The sequence below is a fragment of the Mytilus trossulus genome, chromosome 9, assembly GCF_036588685.1.
Source record: "Mytilus trossulus isolate FHL-02 chromosome 9, PNRI_Mtr1.1.1.hap1, whole genome shotgun sequence".
Taxonomy (NCBI): domain Eukaryota; kingdom Metazoa; phylum Mollusca; class Bivalvia; order Mytilida; family Mytilidae; genus Mytilus; species Mytilus trossulus.
The window spans coordinates 81,005,459-81,018,315 of record NC_086381.1 but is presented as its reverse complement, the minus strand read 5'-3'; the positions used below and the strand labels follow the sequence as shown (position 1 = coordinate 81,018,315).

Sequence of the window (12,857 nt, the reverse complement as noted above, 5' to 3'; positions counted from 1 at the left end):
TACAGCACTGAAGATCAAAAGTTGAAAAGGTTTTGCCAAATACGGCATACGCTAAATAATAACAAACTTTATGTAGTGATCTTAATGCATATGCTGTTTTCTTAGCTGTTGTGAAATGTAATTTGATGGGACCCAACTAAGTGAGAGGTTTATCTAGCTTTTAAAAATTGCAATTTTTCCTAATGTGGGAGACAGCCTGTACCAATGACAGTTGTTGTCCATTTGTTTGATGTATTTAGCTTTTGATTTTGCCATTTGATTGATGACTTCCTACTTGAATTTTCCTCGGAGTTCGGTATTTTTTGTGAGATTATTAGTTTCCTTTGCTTCATTGCATCATAAATAACTCCAAAACACTTCCAAGATAGGGGCTAAATATACCTGAGGGACATTCAAACTCATAAATCAATAATAAACTAACAACGCCATGGCTAAAAAAGAGAACAAACCAAAATATTGCACGACACAAAACAAAAAAAATAAAGACGAACCTTACCGAAAACTCGGGGTGATATCATGTGTTCCGGAAGGATATAATCAAATCCAGCTCCACATGTTAAACCCGTTTCAAGTATTTATAAAATTAATATACCATTTTCAAGGCGAATGAACTCGCCTAACATACACAGTACATTTGCTCCTGATTTTTTTGTTATGGTAACATTTTACCTTTTTCTTTGATTTACCGTTTGCCTTTTCTTTTTTACCGTACACTGCATCTTTGGAAACATTTGCTTTACTAGATGATATGTTCCCGTAAAGTGTTGATATGCTACACATCATGTAAAAGCCACAACTAAGAACATGGTAAACGTTAAGCAATCAATCAGATTAAGAAAGACTGCCTTATGAACATTAAGTCATGACTTATAAAAACAGAATATATGATGTGATTGCCAATGAGACAACTCTCCAAAATAAACCAAACATGACATAGACATCAACAACTATAAGTCACCCTACAAGTTCCACCAATGAGCAAAGCCTATACTGTATAACTAGCTATAAAAGGCCCCGAAATGACAAATGTAAAACGATTCAATCAAAACTAACGGCCTAATTTAGGTACAAAATATTAACGAAAAACATATTATAGTATTTTGCTTTCTTCGTTTACTCAATTTCGAGTGGCACACATATTTTCGTTTACGCAGTCTCCAATTCAGCACATATGTTTGCTTACAAAATTTTGAATGCAGCACAACTGTTTCAAAAAGCAAGTCAATAATTGCCAAATCTTTAAAACTAAACCACAACATGTCTTACACATCGATAATGGTCAACAAGATATTAATGTCTTGAAATAAGTAAAAGCAACCTTTCTGTATAAGTTAACAAAAAGAACTACACGATAAAAGTTTAAAAAATTATTGTCCTCAGTTAGAATAATATTTTTACCGTAGTTGTTTGCCGTCTTGTCTGCATTCAAAGTAACATTCTGTATTTAAACGTTTTTAGATGAATATAATTAGAAATTAAAGCAAGGTAATGGTATAAATATATTTAAAGGGAGCATGACAGGGTCACAAACTTGACTTCTAAACGTGTATATCTCCGTTTTTATCTTGATATTTTAAAAACGATATGTTTTAAAAAGTAAAATCACAGAAATACTAAATTCCAGAGAAAATTTGTTACGGAAAGAGGAAAATCAGATGGCATAATAACATGAATAAGAAACTCAAACAAATCAAACGAATGGACAACACGTGTCATATTCCTGACTTAATACAGGCATGTTCTTATGTAGAAAATGGTGGATTAAACCTTATGTTCCAACTAGCTAAACATCTCACTTGTATGACAGTCGTATTAATTTATCCATAATTTTGACAACGATGTGTGAACAAAACAAACATAAATGATAGGTATAAATGTGAAAAATAGTGTTACAGCAGTCAATGTTATGTAATTATATTATTCACTATTAAAACAAACAGATATATAAATAGATATATATGTCAACGTCGAGCCAACAAAACTTTTGCGTTGCATACTTATGATGAGAATTTGTTATAATCAATTCGTGTCACAGTGTATATGTGCACTGTACAAATGAACATGCTCCTCAACAATGTTTCCTATTTTGAGTGGTCAAAGACTAACTGCAACATGTTGAACGACGATCGATCGTTCGATGGAAAAATGATTATGCGGTCTACCTTTTAAAACTGAACAACTATATGGGGCACCAGCTAACCCTGATCAAATAGCAAATAGCAAATATATGAGGTACATTATCTATCTAAATAAAAATAAAAGTATAAACGTAATTAAGGGTTTGTAGTATAGATTTTTATGAGTATTCCTGTTATTTTTCAGCTTTCACAGGACACATTTTGTTTTCAACAAACAATTCCATTATGGAGTTTGATATTGATACACGCAATGTAACTGTACTTTTGGTGCAGAGCGATACTGTGTTCGATATGGACTATGATTACAAAAACAGATTCATCTATTTTCCGAGATACTACACCCACGACATCGTTCGGTATGTAAACGTTTACTCTCATTATGTCAATAATAACATAAGAAAGGGAATCTTTGAATGAAAATTGTAAAATCAAGTATTAAGGAAAACATCAATTTAAGTCATTCTAGTGATATAAATATGTAGACATCTATTTTCTTATTTTCCATAACATCAAAGGAATGGTGATGCCTCAACGCAGGAACATTACATTACTACAACCTAATAACAATTATAAATATAAAGTAAGGCTATCTACTCAATTCAATTAATGTTTGACATTTTGAAATATGTCTTGTGTCATGAAAGATTTGTTTCGAAAAATATTAACCAGTATTGTTAACAGAATTATCAATTTCAGATATTTCTGACAATAAAACGTTGCATTGACAAATTGTTTTTTGTTCCAGTAGCTTTATTCTACAAATCCTGATTGAGCTTGTATAATGTAGTGTCTACACCATCTCTCGTTCATCTATTACATTTTGTCTCTATGTCATAGTCTCAGCCCTTCGTTAAATTGGGTAGTGGATTAACTTCAGATAAAACATTGTTTATTGTAAAACAATGCCCAAACTCGCCTCATAAAGGAAAATAATTCAAGAACAGACATAAAAAAGTCAATGGGACAATTAGCACTAGTTTTTGTTATATTTTGTCTGGTAATTTATGACGGATAGCATTTGACATCTTTGGCCGAACAGGTTTATCTATTACGTAATATAATTTATTGTATGCTGGTTTATATTCTGGACGCCAGTCTTTGTTCCTTTCTAATAAAATCCACACACAAAAAACAAATATGAAGTTTAGAAATGGAAAAATAAAATAAAAACCAAACTCGTTCAAAGTGTTTCTACACGACCCAATCGTCAACATCGCTTATCTAAAAATACTACCATCGCTAACATGTTTAACAATACAAATCGCGGTAACCCTTCTATCGATAAACGTCATGGCAAAAATGACTTACATGTCCCCGTCTTTCCACTAACAATACGGTAAGGTCCACGTTTAATGTTCACACATTTTCTTTAAATTTTGAAACTGATATAACTTGAAAAACCAACAGTTTTATTTATTTACTCACATGAAACAAACCGGGATGCGGTATTCAGTACGTAGGGGAAGCTAGACGATATGTATCTAAACGCACGAAATAACACCTGTGCCGTTTTAAAAGACCCAATAAATTCAAAAGTCTAATTTATTAACACATTAAGAAGCACAATCATCAATTACATATTTAACAGTTCGGCCTTTAGAAGTAGTAAATAAGCAGCCTGGTGAATCTCATTCAAAGTGTGTACGATCACGGAAAATAATTGAATTATATTGGATTAAAAAGTTACAGACAGTCTACCCTCTCGGTCTTATGATACTATTATGGGAATGGGTAATATACACATGGAAAAAAAGTATTGCAACACCTTGATTTTTTAAAACTTGAAGAATCAGCCTCTTATTTTGGATGAAATATGATAAAGTATTTGTAAAATAATATTGAAACGTAGTTAATGAAAACATTGGCATTAAAACGAACAAAAAATGCATGAAAAAAAATGTTTAATCAAACCAAAATTTTTATAACAAAATGAAGTGTTTTTAAAAAAAAAAATGCATTTTACAACGTTTACTGTAGTCGAAATTTAAAATGTCAGACATTTCAAAATTATTCATTAGATGATTGTTCAAATCATGGTTGATCGTTATACGCCAAAGAGTTGTAAATGAGGGACGAAAGATACCAAAGGGACAGTCAAACTCATAAATCTAAAACAAACTGACAACGCCATGGCTAAAAATGAAAAAAAGACAAACAAACAACAGCACACACGACACAACATAAAAAACTAAAGAATAAACAACACGAACCCCACTAAAAAACTAGGGGTGATCTCAGGTGCTCCGGAAGGGTAAGCAAATCCTGTGCGCAGCCTCCATTCAAACGGATAACCGCATATTAACGTCTTCTGATTCCGGCCATAAGTCGACTAAGGTGTTGCTAAGGAAGTAGCAACCATTCCTGATGAAGGGTATTGTTTATTCCATGACGTGTTTTAACTGAGATGTCCTTTCGTGCACTTTACGCCCAGAAGTGTCCCATATATGCTCAAAATGGTTCAAATTTGAGCTACAATTGGGTCAAGAAAGATAAACTGAACTCCATTGGAACAATGTATCTTCCTCCAAGATGCTTATTTCCAACTTTGGCTGTAGGATACAGACAACTGTGTGTCTGTTCGTAGGCAAAGGTCCCAGAAATGGTCTTTTCGCACGATAACCAGTAGCGATGAGCCGATCTCGAACAGTTCTTGCTTAAAGGCTCCTGTATGGTCACCACTCTCATTTTAGGACTGTATTGTTTGCAATGGTTCTCCTGCTGACCAACCTTCATTATGCTTGATTTCCCCTAGCAGATGTTATATGTTGCACTTTGTAAATACAACTTTTTCTCAAAACACGCCTCTTTTGGGGAGATCTTGAACATTCAAAGAAAATTAATTTTGCTTACATACTGGTTTCCAGTTATGCTATATGTGTTCCACAGAGACATAACTTGGGAATGTTACCAGTACATTTACATGTGCATATTGTTTACATTGCGATCTGTGGCAACCTTTCGTTCGAGGTAGGGGTAGTTAAGAAAATTAGTGTTAGTTTAAACTCTGAGAAGTTCAGGGCATATACACGTTGAAAATATACCGCACAGCCCTATATTTTGACCTTTGAAAAAAATTGGGGTGCAAATGAACTTTCAATTCTAGGAAAAGATTTTTTTCAAAACTTCATAGTAAAAGTGGTACAGTTTGAGCCGTAAAAGGAGTTCCTCTGGGAAATTGCATTGTCAATATTTACAGAAATACAACCTATAGGGGCACTTCTTGATCTTGGAAGGTCTTTAACAACGATTGTTGCCTGATTGTTATTTTCAAAATGACTTACAGTGGAATGGTGATGACTAACAATACGTGCAATTGCCACAGCGACATACCTGCTTCTCGCATGCTGATTATCTGCATCTTGCTGCAGTTATGAGTTGTGGATGACCAATTACAAGGTGTCAATCACATAACTTTATAAACTTGGTTATTTAAAGTGTTGAAAACAATGAGGATAAAACATCTGTTTTATTGTTTACGAGTACAGTAACTGCATGTGCAGATAAGAATTTATCGAGTCGATATTTTATTGATAACACTCGGGTGATATTTCAAAAATATTTAACTAGTTCTATTAAAACAAATTATATCACAAAAAAATAAAGAGTGTTTTTTTAATTTTAATTTGAATTTGATGTTGCAATACTTTTTTTCCATGTGTATATATCAAGAACCGATTATGTTAACATTCTGGATTTAGTTTCTAAAATTGTTTGTAAAAAAACGTTCTCATTGTCGTAGAAAAAATCGCAATGGAAGAAAATTTCGGACCAATCATACAAATATTTCGGACCTAATTTCTATTTAAAAAAACAACTACAACAAAAAGACATTATCTGTTAAGAAAACTCTGTTCTTTATCGGTTAATAAGTTAAATAAAATTCTAAAGGATTTGCAACAACATTTTATAAAGCAGTCCTTAGTATGAAAACAATCAAATTATAAGTTGTTATTCTAAATTGATTACCACAATTGATTGCCCTGAAGATCATAAAAAATCATTTTATTAAAATAATGTACGTCAATAAAGGTTTTGATTTTGTAAACAATGCTGGTATTTTTAACGATCATTCTGTTAAAAAAACAAATTCCTGGATATTACTGAGCTCCCTTTTATTTGTTATATTTACAAGAAATCTACCTGGAAATACTTGTTTAATTATAGGCAATTGTGTAAAGTTGTTAATATCAATGAAAATACACGTACTTCATGCAATTGTAGTAATCCCGAATTATATTTTATTTTGGCTTTAATATTGATTCATTTATAGGGTTTTTGCACCGGAATTAAACACATTTATTTAAAAAAAAACAGTTGTTGGCATGACACGGGTTATGTTCTTCTCACATATTTTATGATGGGGAGGGATTGTGCCTGATATTCATATGATGAAGACATAATCTTTCAATCAATGTAATTGAGGTCTGGAGCTAGCATGTTGATTTTTAATTTCATTTTTTTGTGTATAATTTAGAGTTTACTATGACGTCCATTATCACTGAACTGGTATATATATTTGTTCAGGGGTCAGCTGCATGACGTCTCCGGGTACGGGAGTTTCTCGCAGCATTAAAGACCTATTGGTGACCTTCTGCTGTTGTCTGTTCTATGGTCGGGTTGTTGCCTCTTTGACACATTCCCCATTTTCATTTTCAATTTTATCAATACATAAAATAACACCGTTACTGAATCCCAAATTTATATATTTGTACGAGTCTACAATTAAACTTATATATACTAGTGTTTTTCATAAATTAAGCAGTTATAATACAGACGTCGCAAAAAATACGTCATTTTTTGTGGCGTTGATACAATCGTGACGCACAGCTGATAATTTGTTTGTGGTAGCATGGGGAATTTCGTAAATTTGTGGAAGATGTCCGTTGCTATTATGTGGTTTACATGTTGTCATGTAATACTATATTATGTATGTATGTATTCCTCCGTCCTGAGTGGTCTTGCGTTTATTTGTTGTGCATTCGTAATGTTGTCAATTTAGTTGTATTTGTAATACTGCCATATAAACGGGAAGTTTGGCAAGCAATGAAATCACGTCCAACCAAATATTGTTTTTAAATATTGTGTACTTAGTCAGGAATATGGCAGTTGTAATGAAATAGTCCAATTCAGTGTTTCTGTTGTGCTGGTGTTTTACTCTAATAGTTGATGTGTTTCAGTCTGTTTTGGTTTGTAACACTGATTTGATTTCGCTCAATCAACGCATAACTTTTGAATAGCGGTATACGAACAACACGAATATAAGCCTAGTAAATGTTAACAGGGTATGCAGCTGGTGGTCCCATGCAGATGCTTAGATGCAAATATAATAACCTTTCAAAGATATCAGATTTACAAAAACGTTCACAAGGCTAGTGTGAAATATGCAAACAAAACCCGAATTCAAGCTTTTACAAATTGAATACAATTTAGAAATAGGCCAAACAGTAGACAAATGCGAGAACAAAAATTGTAATTAATAATACGGATCAAAAAGATATTATAGAGGTAGCTTGCTAATTCATTCGGAAGATTTTTGTATGTTCCATGTGTGATTTTTGAACGAATGTTTGAGTTTGATATCGTTAATAGGTTTAAATAGGATTAATGGCATACATCCTATGCATGCAGTTTACAAAATACATAGTAAATGATACACCTTAAGGAAAATAAAAGTAAAAACCATAAAATATGTACATGTCATGCAGTGCGTGCAGCGTCTCTCCTTAATGACAAAGATTTGCATAATGAATGAAAATCCCTGATATCTATATCATCCATTTTCTAAAAAGGTAAATTTTTTTTCTTGTAAAATTCGTGTTTTACGCATTGTTGAAGGTAAGTGTCATCATTAAATGAGCTGTAAAATTCATGTTCACCAATTTGACTCAAGTTCTCATATTTGATTTATAACAATGAAAAACATTTATCCAAATTAATTGCAATACTCATAGAAGAAGACCCTATATCAATACTGAACGAATAACAATGAAATGAAGAACAACGATCAAGAGTTGTTGACGTATTGCATATTGCATACCGTAACCCTGGTAGTTAAACACCACCACTTACCATGGGGAGGCACCGGGGGAAAACACTCGTATTACCAATGCTCCAGTTATTTGTGCCCCACCTGTTGGCAGGTGTAGGCCTCCCCTCTATAAGATGAGGTGGAGAAGGTCCCAGAGTTATCCATATGTAGACCCCACCGTTACCACTAACCACATTTTCAAACTTGCAACTTGTCAGGCCCAGAGCAAGGGCCGAGTGAAATAATCCCCCAATCACTACCAGTCTCCCTGGACCGCCTCATGAGAGCCCAAGGCAGCTACCAAATCTGACTAGGGTTCTCATCTCCACAAAATTTTCATTATTGAATCATTGGCAAAGGAAGGAAAGACTCACCCCCCCCCCCCTTGTATATTATTTAAGAAAACCTGATTTCCAGTTTGATAAAAATGATTATCATCTGTTCTGTATAAAGACACTTCACTTGCCCTAATGTTCTCATGTAAAATAGCTTTCCCCCCGTTTTCTATTACAAAGTTTTTGACCACTGATTTCACTCTTTTTCTCTTCTGTTCGATTATTGCACCCACATTCAAGGGAGCAAAATGCCAGTATCTGCGCTGTAGCATTGAAGAACATATTATAATAACATTTTTAAATAAAGCCTTGTAACGTAGGATATAACATTTAAAATTTTCGATTAAACCCTTCCCTGTCAATTCTAAAACTGTCAAATCAATAGCGCCACAGTGAAAAATAATAAAAAGAGGAAAATCTGTAAACCAGGTTGCCCAATCCAGTATGTTGTAACACCTTTTGACCCCAGTCTCAGGTTGTTCCTACCATATTTCTTCGCCTCTACGTTGGCCCAATGAACAAGGGAACTTCCAACAATCCATAAAATCTTGGGACCTGTGAAACTTGTTGATTGTTAGCCTTTTGAAACTAGAAAAAATGCAACCTAATATAGCGATAATAAGCATGCGATTTCCATCTGCCCAATCTCATAATTACCTCCTCTAGTTCCGTGGCTCCCCCAATTCTAAAACTATTTGACCTGAAATGACCTTTACTAATATAAAGAAAATGTAAAGCTTTTTTTCCAGTATACTACTGAATTGGTATCTAGTTAAAGGCATACCAGTATAATGAATACACAAATCTGTATTGTTACAGGTAGGTCGTACCTTTAAATATTCGTTCATGAGTCTTTCCCTTTTGGTCAGTTTTTGACCACCTTACTCTTAGCTCCAGGACTTTTCTCCTAACTAAAATATCAGAAATTGTTAAGTTGGAGCCATTTATAACAGACTTGGATTTTGAAGTAGTGATTTCCCCTACTCTTAGCAAACCAAAGAAGACAACAGAAAAAAACTGCTGAAAATAAAGCAGCTTCATATGTAGTCTTACATACTTTATCTAAACAACTTATCATATCTGATAACAATTGCACTGTAATTGGTGCTCTAATGTCATTACGTTTTCCTCCTTGAATTCTTTTTTTCCCTTCTAATGCATTTCCAATAATAGAGAAGTTTGTAGTATCCTGTATCCCTTGAATTTTATGATGGTATGAATGCAACTCCTGATATATAAGATAATATGCCCCCCCCCCCCCCCCAAAAGACCCTGTTTTGACAAAAAAGCTATAACATTTAGCAAAAATTTAGTTTGGCAAAAGAGAACCGAGATGAGATGAAAAAGTCCGGGAAAGTTTATAGAACCGAAATGAACAAAAGTTTCGAGAGTTTTCAACATGCACTAGAATCTGACATGCGTAAACTTTCGAAAAAAGATTCTGGTAAATTTTGGAAAATCTTGAAAAGATTTGATAAAGGGGGGTCTGATAAAGATACTCAAATTACTATTGATCAATTATATGAGTATTTTAAGTCATTAAATAAAAGCGATGTTCCAGATGATGATACTGATTTTGAGGATTTAGCTAATAGTATAAAAAATCAGGGTTTTATTGAAATTATAGATCAGTAAATTACAGAGGACGAAATACTGTCAGCTGTTAAAAAATTATGTAATGGGAAAGCCCCAGGGGAAGATGAGATTGTCAACGAATATATAAAAAGCACGGTGAATCAATTTTTGCCTATTTACACTAAGTTATTCAATTTAGTGTTTGATTCTGGAATCGTTCCAAATTCATGGCTTATTGGTATCATTAAGCTGTATTTAAAAACAAGGGGGATCCAAATAATTTGGATAATTACCGAGCTATTTGTCTTACATCGAATTTAGGAAAAGTGTTCACCTCTATATTTAATTCAAGACTTAATGCTCTGTCAGACGAGATCGGGATTATAACTGATGCCCAAGGTGGTTTTCGTAAGGGGTATTCTGTCCAAGATAGTATGTTTATCATGCATGCTCTAATTTCACTATATTAAAGTTCGGGAAAGAAATTATTTTGCGCTTTTGTAGATTTTAGAAAAGCGTTTGACACAGTGTGGAGGGTGGGACTATGGCAAAAACTATTAAAATATAATATTGGTGGGAAAATGTTTAAAGTTATATTGAGCATGTATACAGATATTAAGTCTTGTGTTAAAAATGGAGAACTGAAAACAGATTTTTTCCCGTGTGAGGTAGGTGTAAGACAGGGAGAAAAAATGTCACCTTTTCTCTTTGCCTTATACCTTAATGACTTGGAGGAATATCTGGATGAAAACGCTGTGGATGGTCTAAAATTTATTAATGGAAAATTTACAGAGAATCTTGATTTGTACATCAAGTTATTTATTCTTCTGTACGCTGATGACACAATTATTTTTGCGGAGTCGGCAGAAGGGTTACAAAAAGCTCTGGATGTTTTTGAGCAATATTGTTTTGAGTGGAAACTCACTGTTAATGTTACAAAAACAAAGATTGTAATTTTTTCAAAGAGAAAGTATAATAAGAATGTTACTTTTAAACTATGTAATGAAATTATTGAAATTAAAGATGCATATGTTTATCTTGGTCTGCTGTTTAATTACAACGGAAATTTCTTTCAAGCTCGTAAAAAATTGGTAGACCAAGCTCAAAAAGCACTTTATGCTCTTTACAATAAGATACACAATATCTCACTTCCGATTGATCTACAGCTAAAATTATTTGATGCGTTGGTGGTTCCAATTTTGACCTATTCCTCGGAAATATGGGGGTTTGAAAAAAAAAATAATACTGAAAAGTTACATCTACAGTTTTGTAAGCGCAGTTTGGGTGTGCGATCATCTACGCCAAATTTTATGGTATATGGTGAACTTGGAAGATTTCCACTTGAAATGCAGATCTAGTTAAAAATGGTATGTTTTTGGCACAAGCTAGCAACAAATGATAAAAAACTATCGGGTAAACTTTATAAGTTACTTTGGTACATGCATGAGCATGAAGGTAGTAATTGTAAGTGGTCTAACTATGTAAAATCTGTGTTTAATGATTGTGGCTTTTGCGAACTATATAATTTGCCGGAGCAAGTTGATTATAATTATATTAAAATTAATGTAAGGCAGCGTCTCCAGGACCAGTTTATTCAAAAATGGTTCTCAGATATAAACAGTTCATCAAGGGGGGAGTTTTATCTACACTTTAAAGAAGAGTTTTGCTTGGAAACATATCTGTTAAAATTAAGACGGGGTCATAGAGTAAACATATGTAAATTAAGGGTATGTAATACAAAGTTTCCCATCGAAACAGGAAGATGGAGAAATGTACCACGAAATGATAGGATTTGTCCACTCTGTAAAGCTGGTCTTGGAGATGTATACCACTATATATGTAAATGTACCAACTGTGAAGTTAAGGATTTAAGGGGGAAGTTCATACCTCCATATTATTTAAAATATTCAAATGAAAAAAAAGTACTTGGCATGCTTAAATATAGTAATAGTAATGTGCTGTCTAAGCTGTCAATTTTTATTCAAAAGGTAGAAAAGATGCTTGTCTAATTTAAAACTGTAATAAACACAAACTTATTTCTGAAGATGTATAATTTAATAATGTATTCTGTTTGTATTATGAACTATGTTGTAATTAATATTGTGTATATAAATATGCTCCTGTTACGCAGTCTTCTGCGGCTGAGTTTTCTCTAATAAACTATCAAACTATCAAACAAACACCAATTTTGATCACTGAGAAGCTTAATGATCCGTTTACAACACAACGTAATTAAAGCGTTTAGCTGACTTTACAGAGTTATCTCCCTGTAGTGTTAGGTACCACCTTAACTAATGTATTATTTTTAAAGTTCATTAAAACCATCTGTCTTACTAAAGTCATAACTCTACTTGATTTGCTAGTTTTCATATTAATGATTTGAACACCCGCCTGATTATCAACATGAAAAAAACGTTTTTGTTAACAAAATAGGACTCCCAGGACATTAGAGCTGCTACAACTGGAAAAAACTCTAACAATGTCATAACTCTTGTGATTCCAGTTTCAACCCATTGTTTTGGCCATATGCCTTGGGCCCACTGACCTGAAAAATAGAATCCATATCCGCCTTTTGACCCCTGCACTATCCGTGAACAACTCTAATTTTTCATTTGAAATCCATACATTGTCCGTTATTACAGTGACACCATTGCATTGTTTGAAAAAAGTGTAACCAAACTTCTAAATCTGCTTTCATGTGCTTGTTTACTGGAATTTTGTAATACGATTTTCTTACCCCAATTGTTGAATTTATGAGACTGCGACAGAAGGTGCGGCCTG

General features: G+C 33.4%; 1 protein-coding gene across 1 annotated transcript in view; it reads left to right on the top strand.

The window, feature by feature from the left end:
* The first annotated feature begins 2,340 nt into the window (after positions 1-2,340).
* LOC134684236 (low-density lipoprotein receptor-related protein 6-like) overlaps positions 2,341-12,857 on the top strand; it is an 828,684-nt gene continuing 818,167 nt past the window's right edge. Inside the window, exon 1 of the mRNA XM_063543501.1 lies at positions 2,341-2,494. Within this exon, the coding sequence (XP_063399571.1) occupies positions 2,364-2,494 (131 nt within the window). The 5' untranslated portion in view covers positions 2,341-2,363. The remainder of the gene's footprint in view (positions 2,495-12,857) is intronic.